This window comes from Cyprinodon tularosa, unplaced genomic scaffold, assembly GCF_016077235.1.
Source record: "Cyprinodon tularosa strain WSP-4 unplaced genomic scaffold, ASM1607723v1 ctg279, whole genome shotgun sequence".
NCBI classification, from domain to species: domain Eukaryota; kingdom Metazoa; phylum Chordata; class Actinopteri; order Cyprinodontiformes; family Cyprinodontidae; genus Cyprinodon; species Cyprinodon tularosa.
The window spans coordinates 233,759-259,707 of NW_024038984.1; the positions used below are offsets into that span (position 1 = coordinate 233,759).

At 37.1% G+C, this 25,949-nt stretch overlaps 2 protein-coding genes across 3 annotated transcripts; both read right to left on the bottom strand.

Annotated features, from left to right (window-relative positions):
• Positions 1–3,580: 3,580 nt before the first annotated feature.
• LOC119786779 (recombining binding protein suppressor of hairless-like) lies at positions 3,581–13,063 on the bottom strand. The gene is made up of 11 exons (XM_038290321.1): positions 12,834–13,063; positions 12,228–12,266; positions 10,506–10,601; positions 10,249–10,414; positions 8,336–8,510; positions 7,953–8,090; positions 7,735–7,847; positions 7,489–7,629; positions 5,760–5,915; positions 5,552–5,655; positions 3,581–4,604 (listed from the first exon to the last, which is right to left on the bottom strand). The coding sequence occupies exons 1-11, from the start codon at positions 12,851–12,853 to the stop codon at positions 4,283–4,285; spliced, it is 1,470 nt and encodes a 489-aa protein (XP_038146249.1). The 5' UTR covers positions 12,854–13,063; the 3' UTR covers positions 3,581–4,282.
• A 1,419-nt stretch (positions 13,064–14,482) lies between these two features.
• hgsnat (heparan-alpha-glucosaminide N-acetyltransferase) lies at positions 14,483–25,660 on the bottom strand. Of its 2 annotated transcripts, none has more exons than XM_038290319.1 (18): positions 25,437–25,660; positions 24,900–25,012; positions 23,364–23,500; positions 22,261–22,379; positions 22,063–22,132; positions 21,877–21,946; positions 21,690–21,790; positions 20,936–21,012; positions 20,796–20,826; positions 20,269–20,429; positions 19,986–20,101; positions 19,454–19,575; positions 19,042–19,168; positions 18,369–18,455; positions 18,172–18,249; positions 16,429–16,499; positions 15,542–15,654; positions 14,483–15,382 (listed from the first exon to the last, which is right to left on the bottom strand). In XM_038290319.1, the coding sequence occupies exons 1-18, from the start codon at positions 25,609–25,611 to the stop codon at positions 15,201–15,203; spliced, it is 1,950 nt and encodes a 649-aa protein (XP_038146247.1). In that variant the 5' UTR covers positions 25,612–25,660; the 3' UTR covers positions 14,483–15,200. The 2 variants fall into 2 exon arrangements, with proteins under 2 accessions (XP_038146247.1, XP_038146248.1); XM_038290320.1 differs by lacking the exon at positions 25,437–25,660 and adding an exon at positions 25,279–25,426.
• Between the last annotated feature and the right edge of the window lie 289 nt (positions 25,661–25,949).

Here is a 25,949-nt window from a genome sequence, read left to right on the forward strand (position 1 = left end):
AGTCCCCAAAGTCTGGCAATCACTGTATATCAAAAATCATCTTCTGTATAACTGTGTGTATATATTTATATAATTATAGCTTATATGATGGCTGAAGCTCATTGCTACTCCTGCAATACCCAAGACTAAAGCATTACTCAATTATTCTAAAATCTCACAGCAGTTAAATGCAAGCACCATTTCATTCAGCTTTTAACCTAAATTTTGTTTTTACTGGATGATATTCTTTGACAGAGAAAACAAGAAAAAAAGTTGGAGGAAGTGCAACACCTCTGATCCATCCTGTACATAAACAATTTCCAGAAAGGCGAGGTGAAATTCCACTAAACAGCAATCACTGTAGAAATTCGGCTGTTTACAGTACTTTGCTTTTATATAAGAAAATGACTCTGGGTGGGAACGATTCAACCGTTTCTTTCACAGAAGGCATTTAACACGGGAAGGTTAGTGCAACACCTGCAATTCCCTTTTATGTATTTCTAAGCTTCATAATATGGTGTTGCATTTTTTTCTTTTAGATTACAGTTCTCAGTCTTGGGCTAGTTATCAGCCTCGGTGATCAGCTAATCTGCATTGTAGTAAATGAACACTAATTTTGATCTAATCCTTTAGTTTGTGTAGGAACAATCATGAGCACATTGAAAAGAATTAGCTTATTGAACCTTTAGCCTTTCTTCTTATTGTCATATTGATGAAAACTGTAACATTGTGTCTACTTTGTAAGTTGCTTTGGATAAAAGCGTCTGCTAAATGCATAAACATAAACTTGCACAAAGAATAACTTATCTGTTAATTGCTCTGCCTGGGAAACCTAACCGCTCCACACAGAAACCAGAGGACATGTTTTCTGGTACTATTTAGGGAAAGAACACAAACTACATAACACGAGAAGAAGGCTCTTCTTCCATAAACCCCAGAGGGATAAATCTGCCGGCTTGGTGACACGGTGAGGCTGTTTCAGCTTAAATCTCATGACTTATCATACTTTAAACCAGAACGATGCTGTATTCAGAACCATGCAGAACATCCTAGCCTAACATGGCTGGGACACAATAATGGATGAGACACGAATCAGCAGGAAATGTGACCATTTCACTGAGCGTTCTTTGGCACGCATGGCCTCAGTAAACCCCCCCCTCCATGTATGTGATAAACGGTTTGTACTGAAACTGATTTCTCAATTACAATGCAAATTGTAGTTGACAATAAACATAAATTAACTGATTGAAAAAATGTTTTATAAGGAGTGCAAATAATCAAACATGCTGCACACAGGATTGTCTAAAAATAATGTAAAATTAATGTTTTAAGAGAAAGCATGGATATATGATCTAAACATGCCTCTCTTGAAATCCGGTTTTAAGAGATTGTTGGTAAAACAGCAGAAATTGTTATACAGAAAATATTTTTACTTTTCAAATTGGCACAAAAAAATTGAAAATATTTTTCCAATTAAATAGAGAAACCTGTAAAATATCTCAGAATTGGAAAAATTAACAGTCTCAGCAAAAAGGCACATAGCCCATTTGTGGGTTTTCTGTACTCTTCAATTCATTCATTGATGACATTCACATAAAACATTTTCTTCTATAAATCTACAGTGTTTTATTTTTAATTAGTTGTTTATCATTACCAATTTACTAGGACAATTTTTTTGCCCCTTTTTCCTAAAATATAGTTATCATCCTGACAAATTACTACAATTAACTTTGATCATTTCACTAAGAAATGCAACTTTGGAATAGCTGCTTTCTACATTACCAATGATTTCATTGTTCACTTGTTTCAGTTGTCACTGGATTTAGTGGAAAATTATAACCTGAGCAGGATCCTTCTCCACACAGATTGTCAAAATAAAAATCAGCCATCATTATTTATTCTAACACTGCATCTCAATGCCCACTGGCTTTCTATTATTATTTTTTTATTAATTATTCTGCCTTCTCTGTCCTCTAAAATATTTCTTAAAAATATGTAAAAGCTATATGAAATTAATATAAAAACGGAGTTTCATAGGAAGAATCGATATTTAAGAAAAAAAACTTACATCGAATCTAATACTTTAAAAAGTAACCACAGTAAACAAATGGTGTCAAATATTAACTCCAGTTGTTTTGAAAATTAAGTTAAATTTCAGCTGCAACACATTCCGCCTGATCACTGCTAAAGCAGGGAAACAGACCAGTTAAACTCAATCTGTCGGTCAACATAAAATAATATATAAGAGCTAAAAATTATTACCGATCATTTACCAAACAAAATGTTATGCTGGTAAAGTCATGACACCTATAAAGGTTTACAAAGCCGTCTCTTAAGACTTTGGGTTTCTAGAAAGCCTTTACAAAGGAGCATAGCCTTCCTAGCAACATACCAGGGAAAATAAGAGTTCCAAAAAACAACTGATGTAAGAAAAGAGCATATTTTTTTCCCAAATATACCCTAAACAAAACAGAGGTGGAACTTTTCTCTACCAGACTTAATAGTGACATTTTAGAAATAGAGCATCATACCTACTGCCTAAATGTGACAAGGATGCTGTTATTATCTGCATGTGTGTTGCTGCTTCTTGGTGCAAAAGACTTGCATTGAATTCTGCCGTCTGAAAAAAAAAAAAACAAAAAAAAACACACCACACCCCTTAACAAAACACATTTGCCTGAAGGAGAAAAAAAAGTTTTAGATTTGTGTTAGTTAAATTTGATTTTTTTTCATTCCAATGGAATGAATGTTTAAAAGGGAAAGTGACAAAGATGCCGATGGATAAATAAAAATTTAGTACCTTAAAGCTACAGTGTGTAACTTTTAGCGACATCTAGCGGTCAGACTGCAGCAACATGAACATCTCCCCCACACAGCTTCTCCCCCCCAACAGTACGGCGAGCGTTACGGGACAAAATGTCTTCCACGACGTCCGCATCACCTACCTTCTCAAGTGATGAGGTTTGTTTACATAGATACTTTTACAGATAGTATTTCATTAGTCTGTGTGTTCAGTGCCGTCTCAGTTCATCTCTCTCAACTTGCCGTAGTTACTTTTGAGCGTAATGGGCGATCTCGCAATCGCTAGTTTGTTGGCTCTGCGCTGCCGTAGCGCAAAGATGTCAGCCTCCATGGCTGCGAGACCCGCTTCTATGTAATTATAAATAACGAATTCTAAGGCAACGCAAATATTAAGGTTAAGAGGCTGAGCTCGTAGATGATGATAAATAACATAGTTATGTATAATATATTACATTTCTGACTGTATATCCCTGTAATTATTACACACTGTAGCTTTAACTCCACATGTAACTTTAATAAGAGATGGCATCATTTCGCAATTAACCTGAAATGTAAATGCACCGCTCAGTGGAATTCAAGATATTTAAGCCTGGTATATTGCTTCACATAGCACACAAAACTATAAACATACTATACCTACATATTTACTGGAAGCATTATAAAAAATATACTTAAAATTCTGACAAGTTATGATCAGTTTTAAAGTTAAAGCTACTGTTGGCTGCTGTGGGCTGATTTTAAGAAAATATCTTCAACACTATACTGGCATCAGGTCTACTACATCACAAAAGGCTCATTATTTACCAGATAAAATTGTTATATTTATTATTGACAGCAAACATGCAATAAGCAGTGAGGTAAAGAGACTTCAGTTGTAGTAAGATGGTTAAAGAAATACAAGAAACAGACACATTGAGAGAAAACAGGAAGAAGGAATTATAACAGACAGCACATTATTTGGTAACAAAATTAAAAACATTGTATCATACAAAAAACACGTCAAATGTACCTTAAGAGTTTATAAAATAGAATCTGAATAACATAAGTCTTTATAGACTGTAACAACTATGTTACCTTTACATATCTTTCTTTTCTAAGAATAGTTAAAAAGATTGTTCAGTAAAAGTGAGATTTGAATGGTAAAAAGCAGAAGGAAGACATCTTTGAAACCCAAATGAGTAAAAAACACATTTTAACAAATCCAGCTGTTAGCGTTAGAAGGCACAATCCCTGTCTTTTAGACGATGATCTGGAATAGCAGTCTGTGGGGCTCATGTCCATAACTCTCCACCAGAGGGTGCTGAAGCCAAAGTCAGTTAAGAGCTTTTACTATGAACGCGTCCTTTTCCAGCTCTTAAGTACTCCTTGTTTTCACAGTGGCCCTGAAAATATAGAGCTTCTGGAATTCAGTGCAGATTAACAGTTCCAAGAAAACCTCTTTGGAAAATCTACACATCCTTTCCTGACAGTCATTCAGAGCAGAACCACAAACAATTGCTGACTACGTCAGTGCCAATATGCCTGAATCACTGCTGTTGCTCGCTCCGTGGCCATCCCCATGTCCACCCACTGAGGATGACGGTGAAGAGGAAGATGCTGGTGATGAGGAAGCATTGCCGTTGGATCGAAGAATGATCCCGGTGGCACTGCAGTGAGGGCGAGGCCCTGGCTCGGGGGTGTAGGTAAAGGTCAGGCCGGTGGGATAGATTATCCCATCGTTGCGGACCAGAGTGACGGGAACCTGAACTGGCTGCAGAACCCAGCGCCAACCTTCCCTGAAGGCAGAGATATCTGGAACCACACAGAGGATGCTTTCCCCACACCTGAATGAGTAGACACAATGAGTCTGCATTAAAAAACAAAGGTGTGCACACGTGTAATTAAGGATTTATGTATCCTTAATTTGCTAATTAAACCGGAAGAACGGGACTAAAGCATGTAAACATTTTCATGTTTTCTAAGCCAAAACAAGGCTTTGTTAACTGACATTTTGAATTGAAAATACCAACTCATACCTAATCCTAACACTCAACCAATAATACAACTTTTCCTCATGGGGAACATTTGACTATTACTATTAATATTAGGGTATTACTGGGAAACTGTCCACACAAGGTAACAAATACTTGGCCACACACATACTAGGGCTACATTCACACTGCAGGTCTAAATGCTCAATTCCGTTTTTTTGTGAAATCCGATTTTTTTTGCACTGCCGTTCACATTTCCAAATATATGCGACTTGTATGAGATCTCCTGTGTAAACTGCATTCATACAGCTTCAGTGTCCTGCATGCACAGTAGAGAACGCAATGACGTCACAAGCCAGCGTGCTTCGTGTTTACTTAAGTAAACATGGATGTAGTGCTGGAGCGCATCTAGCGATCTTTCCAAACCTTAAAACCTCAAACTTTTCAAGATTGTTAAAAAAAATATTGCTCTCCGCATCTTCGTCTGCCACATGTTTGTTTTTCTTGCCGCTTCTGTGTAGCAAGAAGCAGAATAGTGAGCTATGTCAGTTAATAATGGTGTTCAGGTAGGATGAAAGCGACCTGGCCGTTCAGACACAGGTTGCATTTGAAAAGATCAGATGCGTATCAGATTCAGGACCACATAGCCAAGTGGCCTGGGTCGGATTGGAAAAAAAATCGGACCTGTGTTGTTCAGACTGCCATGAAAAAAAAAAAAAAAAAAAAATCAGATCCAGGTCGCATGTGGGCAAAAAGATTTGTGAACGTAGCCTTTGCTACACACTGGCGAACACTTTTACCTGTACATGGTTTCTGCCTCCACATCTCCAAACCATACTCGGAGGTTAGGGGTGAAGTTCTGTCCTGTCACTTCCAACATGGCAACATCTCCTCCACCATTTAACTAAATGGATAAAAAAAAAAAACAAAAAAAAACACACACTCTGGATGATGAACAAAATCTACAGGTTGGAATTCTGTGCCAATCAAAGTCTGATCTGTGTTTACCTGCAGACTTTCCACAACAGGGACAGGGCTAACCGGTGTTGGGACAGGACCCATGCCTTCATAAAATGTGTACTCTGCTTTGTCGGTGCTAATGATAGTCCACGCTGCACCGTCGTTAATATTTTCCTTGCGAGAATCTTTGGGGCAGGTAGTACCCTGGAACAGATTAGAAATTGTTAATAAAGCACACTTTTAAAGTTGCGAGAAAAAAGATCTGCACTTATTTATTCAGTTGTTTGTTACATTTGTTAGCTGCTCTGACAGGTGTTTTTTTTTTGTTATTGGTGGATTATTATCGTGTTGTGGATGCGTTTTTCTCTGAACAGACACGCATTGTTGTCTTGTGCTAGGTCCAGGTTTTTTTTAGGCCGGGCATATATTGTACGATTTTTTTCCCTTTTAGGGCCAATTCTCACACGACTCGAGAATAGTTTGGGCCGGCTTTTAGCCTGATCCTGCGTCGCGTGGTGTATAGGGGCTAGGGAGGGGCGACCAGCTTCTCATGACCACCTCCTGATCAGGAATCGTAAGGTCGGGAGAAAATCTAACATGTTTAAAATTCAGTCGGCCGTTGTAAGGTCGAATCAGAGCATCAGGCCTCACAGTGTGAGAAAATGCATCTTGAGCTCTGGACTTTTAAACCCTGCAGTTTCGTTGTACAGTTTGAGCTGTAGCTGCATGCAACAATTGAAAATAATGTACAGTGTATGCCCGGCTTAAGTCAAGAGTGCCCAAAACAGGGACGAATCACCAAGACAGAGGTAAGGTGAGACAGCATTCTGAGCTCAGCCCGCCAGGGAGAATGAGCAGCGAGAGGCTAAGGCTAGCCAAGGCTAACCTCTAGAGGCTAACTGCTGTAGGTGGAAGAATAACAGAGGGGAATCAGAGGAGCCTGTGGTCCGACAGCTTGGCCGAGCACGGAGTAAGGGTGACTGCTAGTCTGTGTCTATACTGGAGATAGGATGGTGAAACGGTTCTTCTAGGGCTAAATTAAAATGGCTTTTTTAAAAGCAACCCAGAAATTGCGTCTCTACCTTTTGTAGATGATGTGGTACAGCAGGCTTCATTAGGCTATGATATACAACTCTAACTGGAGCGGTTCACAGCCGAATGTGAAGTGGACAGGATGAGGATCAGTGCCTCCGTTGTCTCGAGCGGGAAAAGGGTAGACATCTCCCTTATACACCTCCCCATCTCCTGGATGGGGAGGATGTCCTGCTTCAAGTGAAGGAGTGTCAGTATTTCCAGGTCTTTATTGATCAATGAACAAGACCTAGAATATCGGTCAGTCATGATGAAGAAAGAACTCAATCAGAAGAAGCAGAGTCATCTAGGAAGGACTCAAGAGTAGATCCTTTGCTTCTCCACATCGAGAAAAGTCAGATGAGGTAAATTGGGCAACTGGTCAGGATGTCTCCTGTCCAGTGGAAGACCCAGGACAAGCTGGAGGGACTATGTTGTTTAGTTTGCCTGGGAACGCCTTGGGATTTCCAGGAATGAGCTAGCCCAAGTAGCTGGGGGAGAAGGAAGTCTGGGATGCCCAACTCAGGCTGCTACCCCTGCAACCAGACCCAGGATAAGCACAAGAAGATGGATGGATGGTACTTTCTTCCCTTTAATTCATCTATATCACATGGATTTCTTGGAGTTGTTAAAGCTGAATAAATATGTAAACAGACACATGTTCTAAAACACATTTGTATGTATGCACAGGTATGCATCTCCTCACCTGGTACTGGATGATCCTCTCCTGTGAAAGACAGAGATACATCTTCTCTGTATCTTTTAGGTAGAAGGCACACTTGTGAAGCTGAGATACAGGGTCATCTGCATCCAACAGAGCTGCTTGCTTGTCCACTTTGCGAATGATCTGACGCGGCAAAAACATCCATCATGAAAATAGGTGATGCAAACAGTGACACGAACTAAGAATAAGGGTTGTGTTTCAGGACACATTCGTAATAGCCAAGCATACCAGTCTGGGCAGAGCCAGGCCAGTAACAGAGCAGACCAATTTCACCGTCTGACCGTAGTGAATGTAGCCATCTTTAACGGTGAATTCTTCTCCTTCAGATTCATCGTCATCCACTAAAAAATTTAAGATAGAATTTTGAATGAATAGACATTCATTCATTTATTCACCCTTTAAAAAGAAGTGGATAAACTCCCCACAAAAAAAAAAGTGTGACTTACACAGGTGAATGTAAAAGGCCCCCCACTGCTGGGAGCTGGCATGAAAGTTACCCCCCTCCACATGAAGATACCTGGTGCTGACTGTTTGGGAACGCAGGCGGTTGAACAAGGCTACTTTAGTCCCAGAAGCTATGCACACTGGTGAAAAACAAAGAGGAGACTTAAACCAAAGGTTCTCCCCATGATCACATCAATACAGGCCAGGGTGGTTGTGTCTAAGAGGTGTGAAGCCATCAAGTAATCTCTGTCATGTATTTGTTCTACCCAGACACTCAACCAGGTAAGGCCAATCTGCAAAACAGACTTGCCTGGATCAGTGGTTGGGTAGAACAAATACATGACAGATGGCTTCAGATCTCCCACCTCTGTTGTGTGACACTCACAATCTGCATTTTTAAGGGACTGCTTCTTCTTGGAGGGTTTGGAAATGACTTTGATCCTCTTGCTTGGAAAAACTCCAATATCCGCACTGTTTCCATGTAACATCTTCACCGACAGCATGAAGTGCTTTCTTTTGTCTGTATCACTGATATACAATGTTTTAGCTGTGCAGAAGTTCTGAAGAAGAGAAAGGATAAAATTAATTTGATTCTTTTTATCTTTCGTGTATTTAAAAGAACAAGTTATTTAAAAGCAAACATAGGTGTAGTTAGGGGTGTTCCGATCCAATATTATCATCAGATATCAGTCTGAATGTAGCCAAAAAAACTAATATGGGATTATCTCTACAATCTCTGATGTTGGCATTCTGATAGGAATACTCTTGTCTCTGTTTAAAGTTTCTGTAACCTGTTGATTAATAATACATGGGTCAGTTTTTCTCATACCTATTTTTGTTGACTATTATTCTCTACTAATACCACTCGAACAAGCTTTTCTTACATTCTACATTACAAAATAAGTAATAAAAGTGCATATGATTCATGATACATTTCGGGTCGTTATAGGTAAATTCTTAAATTTCGGTACTATAACAGAGATTAAAAACTTTTATTGGGAATATAACAATTGTTAATCCTCCATTAGCTTCCCTACAAGCTGTGAAATTAATTTCATTAACTTCAATGTAGTTATTTAATTAAGTATTGGTAGTAAAACAAAAAAGTTATGCATGATTGTCAGGGGTAGGAAAAAGGAAAGAATCAAGAGCAAATAAAACTCAGGAAAATGGGCCATGAATTAATTTGTATTAAGTCCATCTGATTTAAACAAATACTAACTGGGGGGGGTGGTTAAACAGTTCCGCCCATGCTTAGTAAAATAGCTCAGACAGGTTGGTAGTAAAGAGTCTAAGCAAAAACTACCGAGTCTCACCAGGACTCTCATTTCTATTTAAATCTAAAAAAATGCCTGGGACAGTTCTTATATGTATGAACACAGTTTTGATCCAAACCATTCTTAATATCTTTTCTTGTCACTATTCTTAAAAACCGAACTTTCTCAATTTCTTTTGTAATCGATCCTGCCTAGTAATGTTCCAACCTAAAGCGAGGATCTCTGCAGCTTTCCCAGCTACAAAATGCCTACTGGCTTATCTGTTTAAAGCTCTGCTTGCCTGGCCTGTTAGTTTATGAGAATAACTATGATTTTGTTTTTGTGTAGAAAAAAACTAATCATGTAATTCTAATCTCTTAATATACATTATTTAGTATTCAGGTCTATGCCTAGAAAAGTACATGTATTCTTTGTGAATCTCTTTAAATACAGGCTTTTCCACTCAGCTTGTACATTTACCTACTAGCTGTTCTCAACATGTATTAAGGCAGAAGGTTTATGTCTATAATGCTCTTCATAAATGCCAATACCAAAACAAAGCCAACAGGACCCATTAAAAAGTTCCTGTCAGCTAAAGTGAAAAAGAGATAATAGGCTGAACAAAACTCCATGTCAACATTTTTCCCCGGCTCTAAATTATATTAGCTTTCTCCACAGTGATCCTAACAACTTTCTTTAGGTCAACCATAAATATTACTGACATGAAGGAAAATCCAACTGCCTGTAGCTTTTAGAAAGTCCCCAATGTCTTTACGACTACAGAATGCAACTGCTCAACAGTACAACATTCCGGAGAAAGTCAGTCGACAACAGCTTCCCCATCAAGTGCCCTTCTTTAATGCAAGTATCCATCTTTTTTTTATTTATTCTAGTTCAGAGAATGGAAAATATATCAAATACCTCTTATCTATCATATTAATCCAAATAGAATAAACAGAAATTTCTGGATACCAATGTAGCAAAGTATCTGCCTAAGGCACTTGAGCTCTTAGTGAATCGTATATTATAATTTGTGACTCACCTTTCCTTCCAGAAAAAGTTGTTGCATGTCCTGCTCACTGCTGCCTATCCCAATAAAGACATAAGGCTGGGCCTCCTGCTCAGAGCAGCCATCTTTCACCAACTCCTTCACCTTCTTCTGCCAACCCGTTCCCATCAGATACACACATGGCGGAGGACAGAAAAACCTAATGGGTACAAACTTTTAGTGAAAAAAGGTCCTTATATCCATTTTGATCAGGAAATATCTCTATTTGAAATAGTTAGGTTCACGCAGACCTTTTCTCATTTCCGTAAGACTTTTGTGCCACTTTAGCATGCAGTATGAGCACTGTTTGATCCTGTTTCTCTTTTAAGTAGGTCCTCATTGCCTCTCTGAAATAAAAGATGGGTATCTGTTAAATGACAATAGGCAAATTGCATTACACAACTCCACCTTAGTGAACTAGAATGTCATTTTTTTTTCTTAATTCTTTTCAAAATATGAACTCCATGCTCTGTACAAGTTCTAAATCTTACATGAGATTAATCAGTTACTTTTGAACACAGAAATTGTATTTTGTACAGTAAAATGCACACAATTATACTGACTTGAGACGTGTTTGGCCAAATGCTTTTGGCCCCCTGTAGAGGAGCTACAGAAACTACAGCTCAAACTGTATGCATTTCCAAAAAGCTGCCTGTTTGCAGAGGTTAGTATAAAAGCATATTAAAGGAAAGTTGGATAAAAAGTTGCCGTTACGGATCCAATGTGTTTTATCAAGTCCAAGTTCAGCTGCCATTTACCAGGAAATTTAATGCATCATTCCAATGACACGCTTTATGGATATAGCAATTCAATTTTCCAGTGGGAACACCTGCTTTAATGACTATTGTATCACTGTACCATGCCAGGAGGTTATGCTGACTTAAACCATGAAGAAAATAAGAATTGTCAGAGAGAAGAGGAGAGTCATAAGAATGAATCCAAGCCCTCTATTAGCGGGACCTTTCCTTCTGAATCTGCAAGCGGATGCTGCACCAAAAATTGAATAAATGCAAAACCTGCTCCAACTAAGATAGTCTATTTAAATACAATGAATTTATCGATTAAAACATTACCAATTGAAGAGGGGAGAGAATAATAAGACATCACTCTCAGAAATGGAGCCTTGGCAGAAGATTAACTGAAGAAACTGCTCTCCTACATCCACCTACGACACATCAGCTTTGAACCACACCTCCACAAAAGCCAATTGGCATCCAAAGCTCTTCTTAAAAGGCATCCGATCCCATCCTGTCTGCCGCTGGGTGCGCCGTGTGACTTCATTCAGATGACCCCGTTTCAACCCATCTCCTCCACCATCGTAGTTAAAACTTCATTAAAATGTCATTCCTTCCGGACTCTTACTACATTCCGTGTCTCATCTCAACCGGTCCGGCAGAAGACCGCCATGTTGAGCCTGGTTCTGCCCGAGGTTTCTTCCCAACGCGGAGTTTTTCCTCTCCTCTGTCACTTCATGCTTGCTCATCATGAATAGGTTCTCTAAACCTGTGTTATTCAAACTGGACTTCCATCTGAGTGAAGCTCTAGCATCGGCTCACGCAGTCCACTGGATCTCCCCATAAAGCTCAGCATACCGTCTCACTAACCAGCAGTCTACAGACTGACCAACTTCATCTATCTCCACTCAACCACCAGTTTCAGGCCTGGGGGGAAACAGCCCTTTTCTTTGCTCCTGTCCATGCATATCTATCAAAATTCAGTGCTATGTTTCCTGCCGAGGTCTGAGCACCAAAGACAAAGTAATTGTATCAATAAATTTCTTCTAATTGTCTTTTCTCTTTGTGTGAGTTTTTCAGATTGAAATAAGTCTCTCTCTAGAATTCCAGCACTAAGGTCATTTAGTACAATGTCATGTCTGTTTACGTAGTTGCACTTGCATATAAAGATCTGCAGACCTGTTAAAAATTGTAGTGAAAAATATGTAAAGTAGGACTCAGCTGAAGTTCTATCCTTACCTCGTTAAACGTCGGGGCAGATGTGGCTCACTAAACTTCCTGCAAGACAATAACATGATCTGATGCATTGTACATGAGGTTTTAGTGTACAGCAGAAACAAAACAGACTTAATGCCCCTGAAACTATTCCAAAACAGTTCACATTTATAGCAAAACCGTCCGTTCACGATTATTTTACCTGAAATACTAAAATATTGCAGAGATGTACATGTGATGATGGAGCTAGATGTTGTTGTGATTGAATAGAAAAGTGAAAGTAATGAACCTAAAACAACGAAAGAAAGCCAGAGATATGGAAATAGCGCTGGAAAAGAAGGTCTTGAAATGAAAAAAATAAAAGTTACCTCATAAGAAGTGTGCAATAATTTCAAATAATCTTTAAAAATGTCACGAGGAACAGAGAAGCAGCATGCTACGAAAAGTAGTTTTGCAAAACTGACACAGCAACCACAAGCTGTACCGGGCGACATTATTAATTTATCTAAACTAACATTTTAGGAAATCTTACGTCAGAGAACAGAACAGAAGCATTTCTGTAATCCGGGGCTATTCATATAAATGTTAAATTGACATTTTCAACCACATTATGACCAAATTTCTACTTACCCCGTCACGACGGGCGCCATCTTCGAATCTCCCCTCCTCCCTCCCCCTTGGAAACAAAATCCAACGATCGCGAGATCCCACCCCTAAACTCTGTGCATAGCCAATCCGCTTCATAAAAACATACTGAGAAAGAAGAGTGACAGAGGGAGGTGTGATGGAAGAAAAGGGTGAGATAGGTGGGAGGGGTAAAAGGGAAGGGTGGAAATGGGGTGACTAACAGAAAGCATTAGCCAAAACAACAACCGTGGGAAAATTCCTAAACCGCGCGAGAATGGGAAAACTCTCACCGTTGACACAAATTAGGAACCTACTTGGTATCGCGAGATTGAGAAGCACCTTAATTAGCCGTCGTTGATTTTTTATTTTTTTTTGCCTTCATGTAGTTACAGGATTCCCACGACAGTCCCAATACTCACACTGAGCCGTAAGTGTGGCGTTTAAACACTCCCATACCTAAGCACCTCTATAAAGTGCGCACATAGAATGCACTTTATGGTTCGAGTGCGCAGGTCACAGGCGAATAAAATATCTGGAGAATTGGAACAATACTTGCATCATAACGGGTCATCGAAAGTGACAGGACCGACACCTGTCTTTGCCATGTTACTGCTGAAAAATGTGTTTAACCAGAAGCACTTTTGCATTCACATATATAGAGTGTAATATGGATTATCTTTTGGTAAGTGTTTTCTTCAGCTCAAGTTCACTCATTTTAACCTTATTTTCACAACAAATTAGTAAAATTCAAACAAAATATTGGATGTGTAAAACAACTCTTAAATTAGGAAAGGATACAAAAACACATTGGGATATACAAGAGCTTCTACAGAAGTATTAAGACAAACTGGATCTAAATGCTAGAATCAAATAAAAATTTAAAATGTGATGTTTTTAAACAGAGTGGTCTTCATTATTTGAATTTAAGGGCTGAGGTATGGCACTGCATTTTTTATTACATCTAATAAAATAGATGTAATCTAAAAAAAATCTAATAAAATAAGCTGTTCGCTTACACACCAATCTTTAGTGAAAAGTCACATTTTGTTGCAAATTATCCTCTCAACGATCAATTAAACCGGAACTTGTGGGGGAAACTGACTGAAATTCAGTTTAGAGCACAAAAACTATCTGTGATTTGTGTATGATTCAGAGGGTCTTTAATGTTTATCAAAATCAAACACAAAGGATAGAAGCTTAACAGTTACCCCATTTCCAATTTTATATTTATGATATATACATAAATATATTATATACATGATATGCAGCAATGAATTGTGGGAAATTTACTTCATTGAAATCTGCTTTGATGCATGTTTAACTTAAGCAGGGATCATGGACACGTGGGGGCGGTGGCAAAAGATCGCACTGAGGGAGGGGTCACCCTATGCACTTGAACCATCTGTGTACAGATTAAATTGAAGTACATAAACTTTGGGACTGGGATTAAGACAGAATTACAGGCTATTCATTGGCCATAGAAGTTAGAAGAATATGAGTAAGAGAACTGCTGCAATGAAAACATCATCTAAATTATTATGTTATATATATAAAAAAAAAAATTATAAAAAATATTTCAGGAAAAAAATAACCATTTGTTTTCTCAAGAGTACATACAATGTACGACAAACTGTAATAAAACTCAAGATGAGTTTAATTCTTAATTAGCTTTATTAAATAATCTTTGAATAATGAACAAAATATAAAAATACCATGTATTAAAATTGGACAGCAAAATCACTTCAGACAGTACAAGATTAGAAGTCATACCAAATGTGACAGCATTTGAATAATCAATGGGTTTTACATATAACTCCTCATAAATGTGCTCTAAAACATAGCGATCATCTACTGTTTATACAAATAAACAGTAAAGCGCTTTAAAAAATATGTGGGCACAAATCAACAAATGCACTTTGCAAACATTTGAGGAGGAATCAAATTTCTACATAAATCCATGTACACAATGATTTTTTTTCCTTAAGCAAAAAAATGGGTAAGCAATGATGAGCTAACAAAACAAAAAAGTATTATATAGTCCAACCCCACTCAATTAACCCTAATAATGATGATTTAAAAAATGTAATTGTAAGACTGAAAACCCCATTTAAAGAGAAACAAAACTACTTGGTACTTCATCACTAACCAAAAATGTTATATTTCATGTCCCTGCAGTCTCATGTTCATTAACAAAAGATGCAAGATAAAGACAAAAATGGTGAGGTGCTGTTTGAAACAATCATAACATTAATAACCTCAATTAATACCTGCTCTCCCATTTCAAATGATTATAAATTTTATTTTCAACAAAAAAGATGTAAACAATGTTTGCATATATTATGCACCATTAGCGATTTAGCTATTTGCCCTCTAGATTTTCCAAAAAATCCTCTTTCTGTAAAGGATGTAAGAAATAAAAACCCACAAAGATGTGGCAAAAACGTTCTGGATGAGGTGCTCAGTGTGGGACTGGCTGTTAACCATGCGCCAGCGGAAGGGGAAGTAGCCCTCGAAGACTTCGTGGCCCACGTACACCAGGATGGAGTTCATACCTGTAATTAGTTAATCTGATAAGATTGAGGAAACTCTCACAAAAACCTTCCCCTTAATTCAAAAAGTTACAGAGGTTCAACCAGGTATAAAAATAAAATAAAAGAAAACATGAAAGCAGTCTAGTGATCTAGCTTTGTATTTCTGACAGAAATGCTCACCTGGGTAGTAGAAAGGTGCCCCAGACCACCATTTCTTAACATCAATTGTGTAGTAGACCAGCAAGAGCAACACAAAGGCAAAACAAGCCAATGTTGTCACATATGACAGTGACCTAAGAGTGATAAAAACACATTCAGCATAAACATGTAAAATCATATCTAGATAAAATCATACACCCTTGTTTGTTTGCTTTTCTAATGTGGTTAGGTGTTCTCACACCAACAATCTGCCAACTGTCAAGTACTTTATCAGTATTACACTAATTTAACTGATTGCTTAAGGGTTTAAAACATTTAGCTAAAATAAAGCAGCGGCTCCTTCATTTTGGCACTGTTATTCATTATTTTCATGCATGTACATAAAATGTAGTTAAACTAATAAAATTTGATATTCTTCAACCAAACTTTTTTTTTATTAAAACCTATTTCCAGCTTTTATTGAAAAGTTTGGCCTGCAATTCCATTAATTTTTACAAGGGTTAAAACTGTTTTCTGAATAGAGGCAGTAGGTTTGAATCCAATGTAAAATCAAAGGAATTACAACATTAATCCATTTATGGATCAAATTAAGACAGAAGTTAGACAGAAACTAATTTTCCATGGTTTTAATAGAATAAAAATATGTGGGAAATAACACACTCTGATATTAGGTGGACTTTTAATAAGAGTTATTAAAAAAAAAGGAAATACTAAATGAGTAACGAGATTTATTTACAGTAAAAAAATAAATAAAGCAAAAACAAAACTAATAATCAAGACTTTTAAAAACTGTTAAATATTCAATATTGAAAGCTGTTTGTAAAAATCTCCTCAAGTATTTCAATTAATACCAAAAATTAACTACTCATATAAGTTTCCCTCCTTAAATATTTTGTGACAAATCTTACCATAAGTTCTTGTTAACGGGGATGAAGCCTTTGTCTGTGGAGCACTCAGTCAGCACTGCTGATATGATTCCCTGTGGGATGAATAACATTTCATCATCCAGTCAGAAAAGAAGAAAAAACATTAACCTAAAACATTCCTTTCAGAAAAAAAAGTCATTTCAGAAACTGAAACAGTGAAAACGTCTTTTATTCACCCAGACAGATGAGTTCATACATTGATGCAAGGATGTATAATGGTTTGAAATAAGTTTTTAATAACTGTAAAAATCTAAACTAGAATCATTAATTAAACAAATTAAATCTAACTTCCAGCTTAGAAAATAATGAACAAATTCCACTTTCCTTACCAAGAAGCAAAATTGTAAATGAGGGAAATTTAGATGAGACCTTGCTGCCTTCACAGTATTTAATTGCAACCAAGTGATGCAATTCAGTGGGACCATATCTATAGAATTAGAATCTTTGACAGTTTTCCAGGTCTGTAACATATAGATGCATTAACAGTGCCATGAATGAAGGGATCAGCATAGATCTTAGATAAGGAAAAGGGGCTGCTATGAAGCGTAAAGAAAGATTACCGTATTTAAGAGTAATATTTAACACACAATTATTGGTGAATACTATTCTATAGTTTGGATCTTCCTATAAAACTGATTTAAGGTTAGATTGTGACATTCACAGAGAAATTGTGGGGGAAAAACTGTGTATAATTCAGACTATTTATGGGTTATAAAACTTGAATCTAATTAAAACTAAAGGCTTGTTAGCTTATGAGGTATGGCAAAAACCAACTAATCTAATGTGTCATCAGGACTGTGCTGGAGGGGTGATGATACGGACATGCTCTGCAGCCACAGTACCTCATTAACCAAGTCAGTCCTAGCTTGCCTGCAAACCCAAATATTCTAATGAAAAAAGGGAGGTCATGTGTAATTAAATCTAATTTAGAAGCTCTTATTCACACACACACACACACACACACACACACACACACACACACACACACACACACACACACACACACACACACATATATTCATATATATATATATATATATATATATATATATATATATATATATATATATATATATATATATATATATATATATGATTAACTATTTTGACTATTAACTATTTTGATTTACACTAAATGGCCACATATGCAAAATGCAATACCTGACAGAGGGTGTAGCTGCCATTGAAGTCAGAATAAATAAATAAATAATACATTAATAAATATTAAGGTTAAAAATATAGAGTTCATAAATACATACAATTCTAGTAACAAAGTAAAATATAAAAAGCATCATTTCATGTATATTGCTTGTTTGATATGGGGGAACGAGTCTTAATTAAGGGGGCGACCAAAAGGTTGACAGAATGTTACCTTTGAGGGTCGGCACCTGTGGTTCTGGACCAAAGTATCTGGCAGACACCTTGCTGATTCCTCTGCCTAAGCCACCAGCGATAAGGAAATTGGATAAAGTGCATAGTGCAATAAAGGACTGAAGGTTCTACTTTTCCCTCAAGGGAAAGCGGCCAAGGAGTTCTCACTGCACACTATCATGCTTCTTGTGTGATTAAAGCCAGTAACTAAAAGAACGACTTGGTTTCATGATTTCGACATGAGAGGGAATTACAGAGGGTGTACGTTCATTTTAAAATGACCAAGCTTGGCTTAGAGATTCTCAGAGCTGCTAGTCTTATCTTAGCCAGCATTGCTGCAGGAAATTAACTTACCAGAAAAAGACCCCATATTAGAAATCTTGAAATCACCCGTGTAGGAACATCTCTGTAGTGTAACAGTATCTTTCCAGCCTAAGCAAAAAAAAAAAATAAATAAAAAATGAAATGCAAGTTATAACAAATTACTCAATGTTATAATCCTCAATCAAATGTACCATTACTGCACCAGGAAAGAAAATAAAAATACTAACCTGTAATCCAAGAAAAGCCATAAGGACAGAGTTGATGCTTCCCAAAACACCTTCTGGATCATATGGCATATGAGTTGCATAAATCACCTGTTTATTACAAAGACAGAATCAAAGTTTTTATGTTAAATATATACTAAAACTGCAATCTGTACCTATCTCAATAGCAATCTATAATTGCTTCTGAGGCAGACCCCTTTGGTTAGAAACATTTAATAGAGATGCATCAATCGGAATGCTGTTCCCATCAGTTCCCAAAAAGGCCAATATATATAATATATAAAATGGCATTCAAACTATTTATTCCCCAGACATACCTCAATGGAGGTTATCTAAATAAGAAGACCTTATAAACATACTATAAATATAAAGCAAGGTAACATAACTATAGAGTTAATGGTTAAAAGAATTGCTTCATATAGAAAAACAACAGATGACATAAAATATACAGTTTTCTTTAAAACGGCTTTTTCGCCTACACTTCTTTGATATTTAAAAAGAAATTCAGTCTTCTCACAATAACAGCATCCTCCTCAAAGAGTGCTGATGTCAGTGCGGGGTAGTAGAGCTTAGGTATGGTGTATTCACTAGTTTGAAAAGTTTGGATTTTTGAGCTTCTGATTCTGGTTGACACCTGATTTATTGATGCATATTTAATTAGGTTGATAAAAAATACCTTTGATGAGGGAGATTGATAAATGTGGTTCTCTCCCAGAAGCCAACGGTCAATGTAACCAGCTGCTCCACCAGTACAATTCACATGAAGACCCATGTCACCAATCCCACCTGGACCCAGGTATCCTCTGCACCAACAGAAGGGAAACAACAAGAGCAAAAGACACATATATCAATGTTACAGAGAGTAAAGCCAGAGGAGTGTCATGATCCGGAATCAGTGGGTGAATTGAGTAATTCAGTGTTTTATACAGATAATAAATAATTTACAAAATTTTAATACTTTGGAATTTAACACTGTAAAACATAGGGATATATAGGGAAAACATATATAGTCCTTCTTTTATCATTACACACAAAGAAGCCCATCAATCTAATTGATACATCTCACAAAACAGCACAAGCTGACTCACGTTGGGCAGTCTGGTACAGGAAGAAGAAAAGTGAGGCAGAGCCAAATGATTTCCAGAACAACAACACAAAGCCAGGCTGGCCAGTACAGTAATACATCAAGGCCAGGAGACCACCAAGCATCCTGGAAAGGATGGAACAAGGCAACACAGATTTAAAAATAAAGCATTAAAGATTGATGATTATTGACTAAATTTAACAAATCATGGCAGCCATTCTTGAAATATATGGAAACTTTTCAAATGTGCACCATGACATAGTTAGATATGCCGGCCACGACTCTAATGTAATTATTTAACTAATGTTATTCTAGTTATATACTTTTGTTTAATTCTTTTTTTTTTTTTTTTTTTATGCAATGTGTTTGGTCTATCTATGTAGGTATTGTTTTGTTTATTGGGGTTTTGATAAAATGTACAGCCAAGAATACATATTGTATTTATCAGTGTCATATGTTGTCAAAAATCATAAATACATTTGTAAAAAAAAAAAAAAAAAAAAAAGATTAATGATAGAGTAAAGCTTTAGGCTGACTGTTGTGAGGATGTCCAGATGACCTCTCGCCACCAGTAAGTCCAAACTAGCAACCACCAAGTATGACCAGGCGAGGCGCTGCAGCACACCAGGGATCCTTAAGTTGTTAAACGATACTGTGGAGTAAATGAACAAAACTGTAAGAAAAGATTCATGCTTAAACAAAAAAACTGATCTAAAGGTATAGAAGCACATTTTGTAGAACTAATTCATAGAAAACCATCAATAGTGAGTGTTTTTTTATTGAAAATCAAAAAGACATTCAGGGGAGGTTTATGCTTACATGGTCCAAGGCAGTAGTTTGGGTTAACAATGAAGAGGCCAATGAGAAACAGCTGAATGCTCCTCCATAAGACTTTCCTGAGTAGGGAGGAGCGACTCTTGCCCCCCCGCAGCATGGAGTTGATGGAGAGTGCAATAGATGTGCCCATAATGAACACAAACCTGGTGGTGGGCAGAGACATACAGTCAAGGGTGAGAAAAAACTGGAAGAACCAGCGTCTCAAAAAAGGCAGGAAGTGTGGGCTGAAATCCTCCCGTTTAATTTAATTCATTTTATATGATGCGGATCATTTCATTTAATTTTAGGACATTTTGAACTTTTACTCAATTCTAAGAACTTCCGGCTGTAATTAAAGTAATAGAATAGAGTAGAAAATCCCTTGAATCCAATGGAGAAATTGTGGATGAAAAACAGGAAATAATAATTCCGTGATTTTATTTATTTTTTTTTATTTCACAATGCACCAACTTATATCTCTCATTGTGCACATAATAATTGTAGTAAAATAAAAATTCGATTTTTCTTACCAAGGGAAAACAAGATCTGCAACTGTTAGACCTGTAACGTGAAGTGCAAAAGAAATCCGGATAAAAAAAAATGTCTTTATAAAGATAAATTGACAAGATTATAAAAGGCTAAAAAAGGAACAAATCTAGGTTAGGCTCACCATTCCAGCTTGAATGTTTGAAGAACCAGTATCGCCCTCCTCCATAGTTCACAAACACCATAATAACCAAGGATATACTGAAAGAGATGCCAAGGATGGAGAAACTTTGATCAACTGAAGGAAGCTGACTTGAGCAGAGAGGTAAACTTAAGATACCCAACAGGTAAGCATACTAGCAAGTACTCCCACAACCAATGGCTTAACCAAAAACATCAACATATGTCATTTGAATCAGATAAGCATCAAAGAGAATGAAGACGTATGGTTTTATTCTTTAAAAATGAAACCTGAGATGTCATGTGCACATTTGTATTGTTTTTTCCCCAGCTTTTATTGTCATTACACTGTCACAAGTACAGAGCAACTCTCTGCATGTAACCCATCACCGTGTGGAGCAGAGGGCTGCCTTCGTGCGGCACCTGGGGAGCAGTGCAGGGTTAAGGGTCTTTTAGATATGAAAGAAAGTAGAGCTTCACTAAGAGCTACATTAAATTGTACCCTAAAGTTTCATTGTTTATGCATCATAGATTATGACCAATTAACATCCATGTTTTTTCACAATAACGCAGCACAAAGAGACTGAGCATGATTGATGTGGTGGAAAACTATCATCCGTTATAAGTTCAAATCAGCTACTATGACATTTATGTGCTGTGAGAATCACGCGAAGAAAAGCTGACAAGTCATGCAAAAGTTGTAAATCACTTAATTCTCCTTCAGCCGAGCTGGATTAAAATATGGGGCGGGGCCTCACCCTCTGAACGTGTCCAGGGAGCGAAGCCTCCTGCTGCTGCTGGCCGGGGAAGGGAGGATGTTGTCAGTAACTAGAGCATCCATCCGAGGGGACCCCAGTTCCTGGATCGGCAGGAGAAAATTTACATGTGAACTTTTCAAACCTATATAAAGCGCTTAAATCACAATAGACTTTTAGAAACACTTACAGAATTAATTAGCCTTTCAGCCTCCATTGACCCACTGATCCTGAGGACAAGTCCTCTCACCGCCCCGATTCTGGTCAAGAAATTACAGCCTGTTTATTCTGCAGGTATTGTACGTGAAAATACCTAAAACTAGATGTCTTAAAGAAACCTTTTAACAAATAGAAACATTTCACAGACCCGCCCTACCTTAAAAGTCTAGTTCCAACTGCAAACATCAAGGCCAATCCAACAAAGATGAAAAAAGTAACCAAGATCGCTGTAAGGAAAAAGTGTGACATTAGCGTAATACATTCACTTCAACACGCCTCATTAAGAGGTTAAAAATAGTTAACCTTTGACTGTATGAACAAAGCATAATTAAGCATTTATGTGTGTGACACTCACGGATATAACTGTTTACAGGGTTGGAATTCACCATTATGGAGCAGTTAGTGTGAGAGACGTTGTTGAGATTCTTCAGCCACAGAGAGTAGTTTCCATGCTCCCCAAAGTGGAACTGGAGACTAGGAAAATAAAAATAAACCAAATAATATTCAATCAACAAGCAGATTCTTTGATTTAAACTGTTGTTTATCAATGCTTCTGTAAATACTCTGCCTAAAAACTTAATTTTACCTCTTTTTCATTTGATGATATTACAATTAGGGCTGAAACAATTAATTGGGTTAATTGTGATTAATTGATTATTCAAATAATCAACAACTAATTTAATAATTGATTAATGGTTAACAGGAGTATAGAGACTGTAAAACATGCCTTTAGCTGACAGAGAAACCTATTTAGAGCAGTAATTATACCAACATTTTGAAAAAATATATAAAAACATTTTGCATTTAGGATAAAAAAGAAGTATTTGTCTGTCTATATGATCTATCCAGATCTCCTCAAGTTTTAGTTTCACCTGGTTTCATTTCATAAAAAGTCTTCTTTAAAGAATCTTTGGCTATCCGATTATAAATCCAAAAAAATAAATCGACAGATTAATCGATTTGCAAAATAATTGTTAGTTGCAGCCCTAATTACAATTACAAATTGATACGAATCGTATTGAAATTTGTTCTGACATTAACCAACACAAATGTTTAAAAGAAATAAAGAACTGAAAAGTGTGGAGTGCAATTGCATTTCGCTTACATTACCCTAATACATCTAAGTATATTCCAGCTGTTTATTCTAAAACAAACAGCATCATAAAAACCAAAGAACACAGTAGACATGTCAGGGATAATGTGGGGTAGTTTAAAGCAGAATATGGTTAAAAAAAGTGCAACAAGCTGTAAATTATTTGCAGAGCAGTGTATGATCTAACATCTGAAAGAATTGGAAACAGTGAGGCAGGCTGGACAAGGAGAGCATTAATCGGAGAAACAAATCAGACTAAAAATGCAACATAACTGGTAATTCTACAGGAGACGTCTTATCTTAAAGATACAATTATGCATCCTTTATCGAGAGCATAAAGGGAAACAGGGACTTTATACACCTACTTGCAGAGCTCCTTGACCTCAGGTGTGCTGTTGAGCTGTAAACTTATTTCATGCTGGGTGCTCACACTAAAGTCTTCTGAACTGGGTTGGCCAGGGCTTCTGCCTGCCTTTACTAACCCAAGATTCTGGTACAAACACTGACATACATAGAAAAAAAAACACACACAAATAAAAAAGATTGGATTATTTATTATGCAAGCAATGGCGTAACAACACAACAATAGGCCCGGAAGCAACATTATCTGGGTGGGCCCCATATGCAGTAGAAAACCCCATCCCCCCTGAAAGAACGTGTTTATTTTGAGTAGTTTTTTCCGTTCTTCCAGCAGCTCTTCTTTCTTAGTTTTTTTTCTGGAATCCGCTTAAGTATCTCTTTTTGGTATCCATCGTCGCTAACACATTGAACGTAACGGTTATGGGTTTAATCTACGCTTTAATCTACAAATTATGGATTACCCATAATTCCAAGTAGTAGTGTAAAAAATAAAATACTCAAATACATCGTTCTTTTAAGATCTTTATTGCGGTTTGAAACATATTATGAGTGTATTTTTTTTAACGGTCTAATGGAATATACACAGTTATGAACATAGTAATTAAAAGTACCACTGTCTGCTTTGCTATTGGTGTCGTATTTAAACAGCTCACCACAAGGGCGTAGGTTTGATCGCAACTTTGGTAGGGACACTATTGGTCTTAAGTTGAATTGGTTTGATGTCATTGGTTCTACGCATTATGCATGCTCCTATTTTTTTTTATGCTTGACGTAAGCATCAAGGCGCATTTCGCTTAAAGAGAAAATCGCATTCTTTGGTACATTTATACAAATTTGATAAGGACTACACACACTAGATGCTGTTTATCAATGTTTAAAGCATCAGTGGCTCGGAATAATGTAAAATTGGGACAACCTTACACTTTGAAAGGGGTAACATTTGAACTTACCAGTGACTAAGATGGAAGGTAAATACGTGCCTTTTTAAGCAAATATAGTCTAAATATGTCTGTTGTATCTGTATTTATCCGCTGTTTTCCATAGGTAATATGCAGAGGTAAACAGAGGTAAAACCCATTCTTATTTTTTTTTTTTGATATGCTGATATTCTCTGTATTGTAAAACAAAGCAAAATAACATATTCAAGGGACTGCAAATAGATTTATTTTATTTACATGGAACTATAAGAGGAACTGACAGCATTTAAAATATTGACTTCAATATACAAGTTGTGGGAAGCTGTATTGTAAATTCTAAACATGCTATTCACATAGAATTATTGGTAGGGACAAGTAGGTGAGGCCAAAATGTTGGTAGGGACATGTCTCTATGGTCCCTATGCAAACCTACACCCACGGTTTACCATCCTGTTGAAATCTGGCATTTGTTGGGGTATAAATAAGGTCCGGTCAGTCAAACTAGTATCAGGTGGGTTTGTTTGCACCGTTACATCTGCAAAGAGACCTCCTAGTCCACAATTGCATAGGGGGCCAAGCAGGTGTCCCACAGAGCCATAGAAACTGGTAAATTTAATCCCATACCTGGTAGCATCGCTCTGATCTCCATGACAACAGCACATCTGTCTCCAGGTCATTGATGACGGTCAGTAGCGCCTCATCCATCTTCAGGGCAATGTGTTTAGGATGATGGACCTCTGATGGGAAAACAAACAAACAAAAGAACACAAAAAATCAAAGTCAGATGATGATCGCTCCTACTTTATAAATTATAGATTATATTATATTTAAGCGTTCTGGTGCTAAATGTCCCAGCCTAGTTTTCTAAAGCTCACCCAATCCAAATCAAAGTTCAATGCGCAGCTAGCGGTCAGATTTGCTTTTAAATAAACTTCTATATATTAAACAAAGAGCTCAGCGATGAATCTCAGATCCTGTAACAGAAAAGAGAGTTTTCTCCTACCGGTTTGATCGCTGAAATGCGTTTAGTCAGATGTCTGCTGTGGATATGGCTGCTGAGTTCACTGGTCACATGCTAGATTAATCCCTAAACTGCCTCAAGAGGGAAGTTCAAATGTCTGCAGCTCACACTTTTTCTCCCCCCTTCTGCTCAATACTTACTGTCAGATATTTCCGCCGTTAGTGGCACTGCGCAAACTGCAACCACAACAGCGATGGCGGCCGGCAAAAACAGACTAGTTCGATCAGATGGTTTCATTTCTGGTGTCTTTTCCGGCTTCACTCCCTCAGCTGAAAATCTGTGTTTTGGATTTTCCTTTGCTTTCTTTTTTGCCATAACAGATTCTACTTCCTGCTCTTCTTGTTTTCATTGTGTAGTGGGCGCGTGAAGGGACAAACTAGTTGAGCTGTTCAGAAAGCTGGCCTCTGCAGGTGTTCATCACGCTGATAATATATGTTGTCTTCTTTTTTCTTTATGTAAGAAAGAAACGTGGCGATTCCTACTTAAAAATGTAAATAATGTTTTATTTCAATTTAAAAAAAAATAAATAGAAAAAGATGTTCAGCAGACTGGATCTGTTCATTCTTTATCCGTTTGAATTTTGTTAATTCCTAAATGTATATATTTTTTACTTATTTATTTTTTGTTCTGAGGTATGACAGGAAATTATGTGG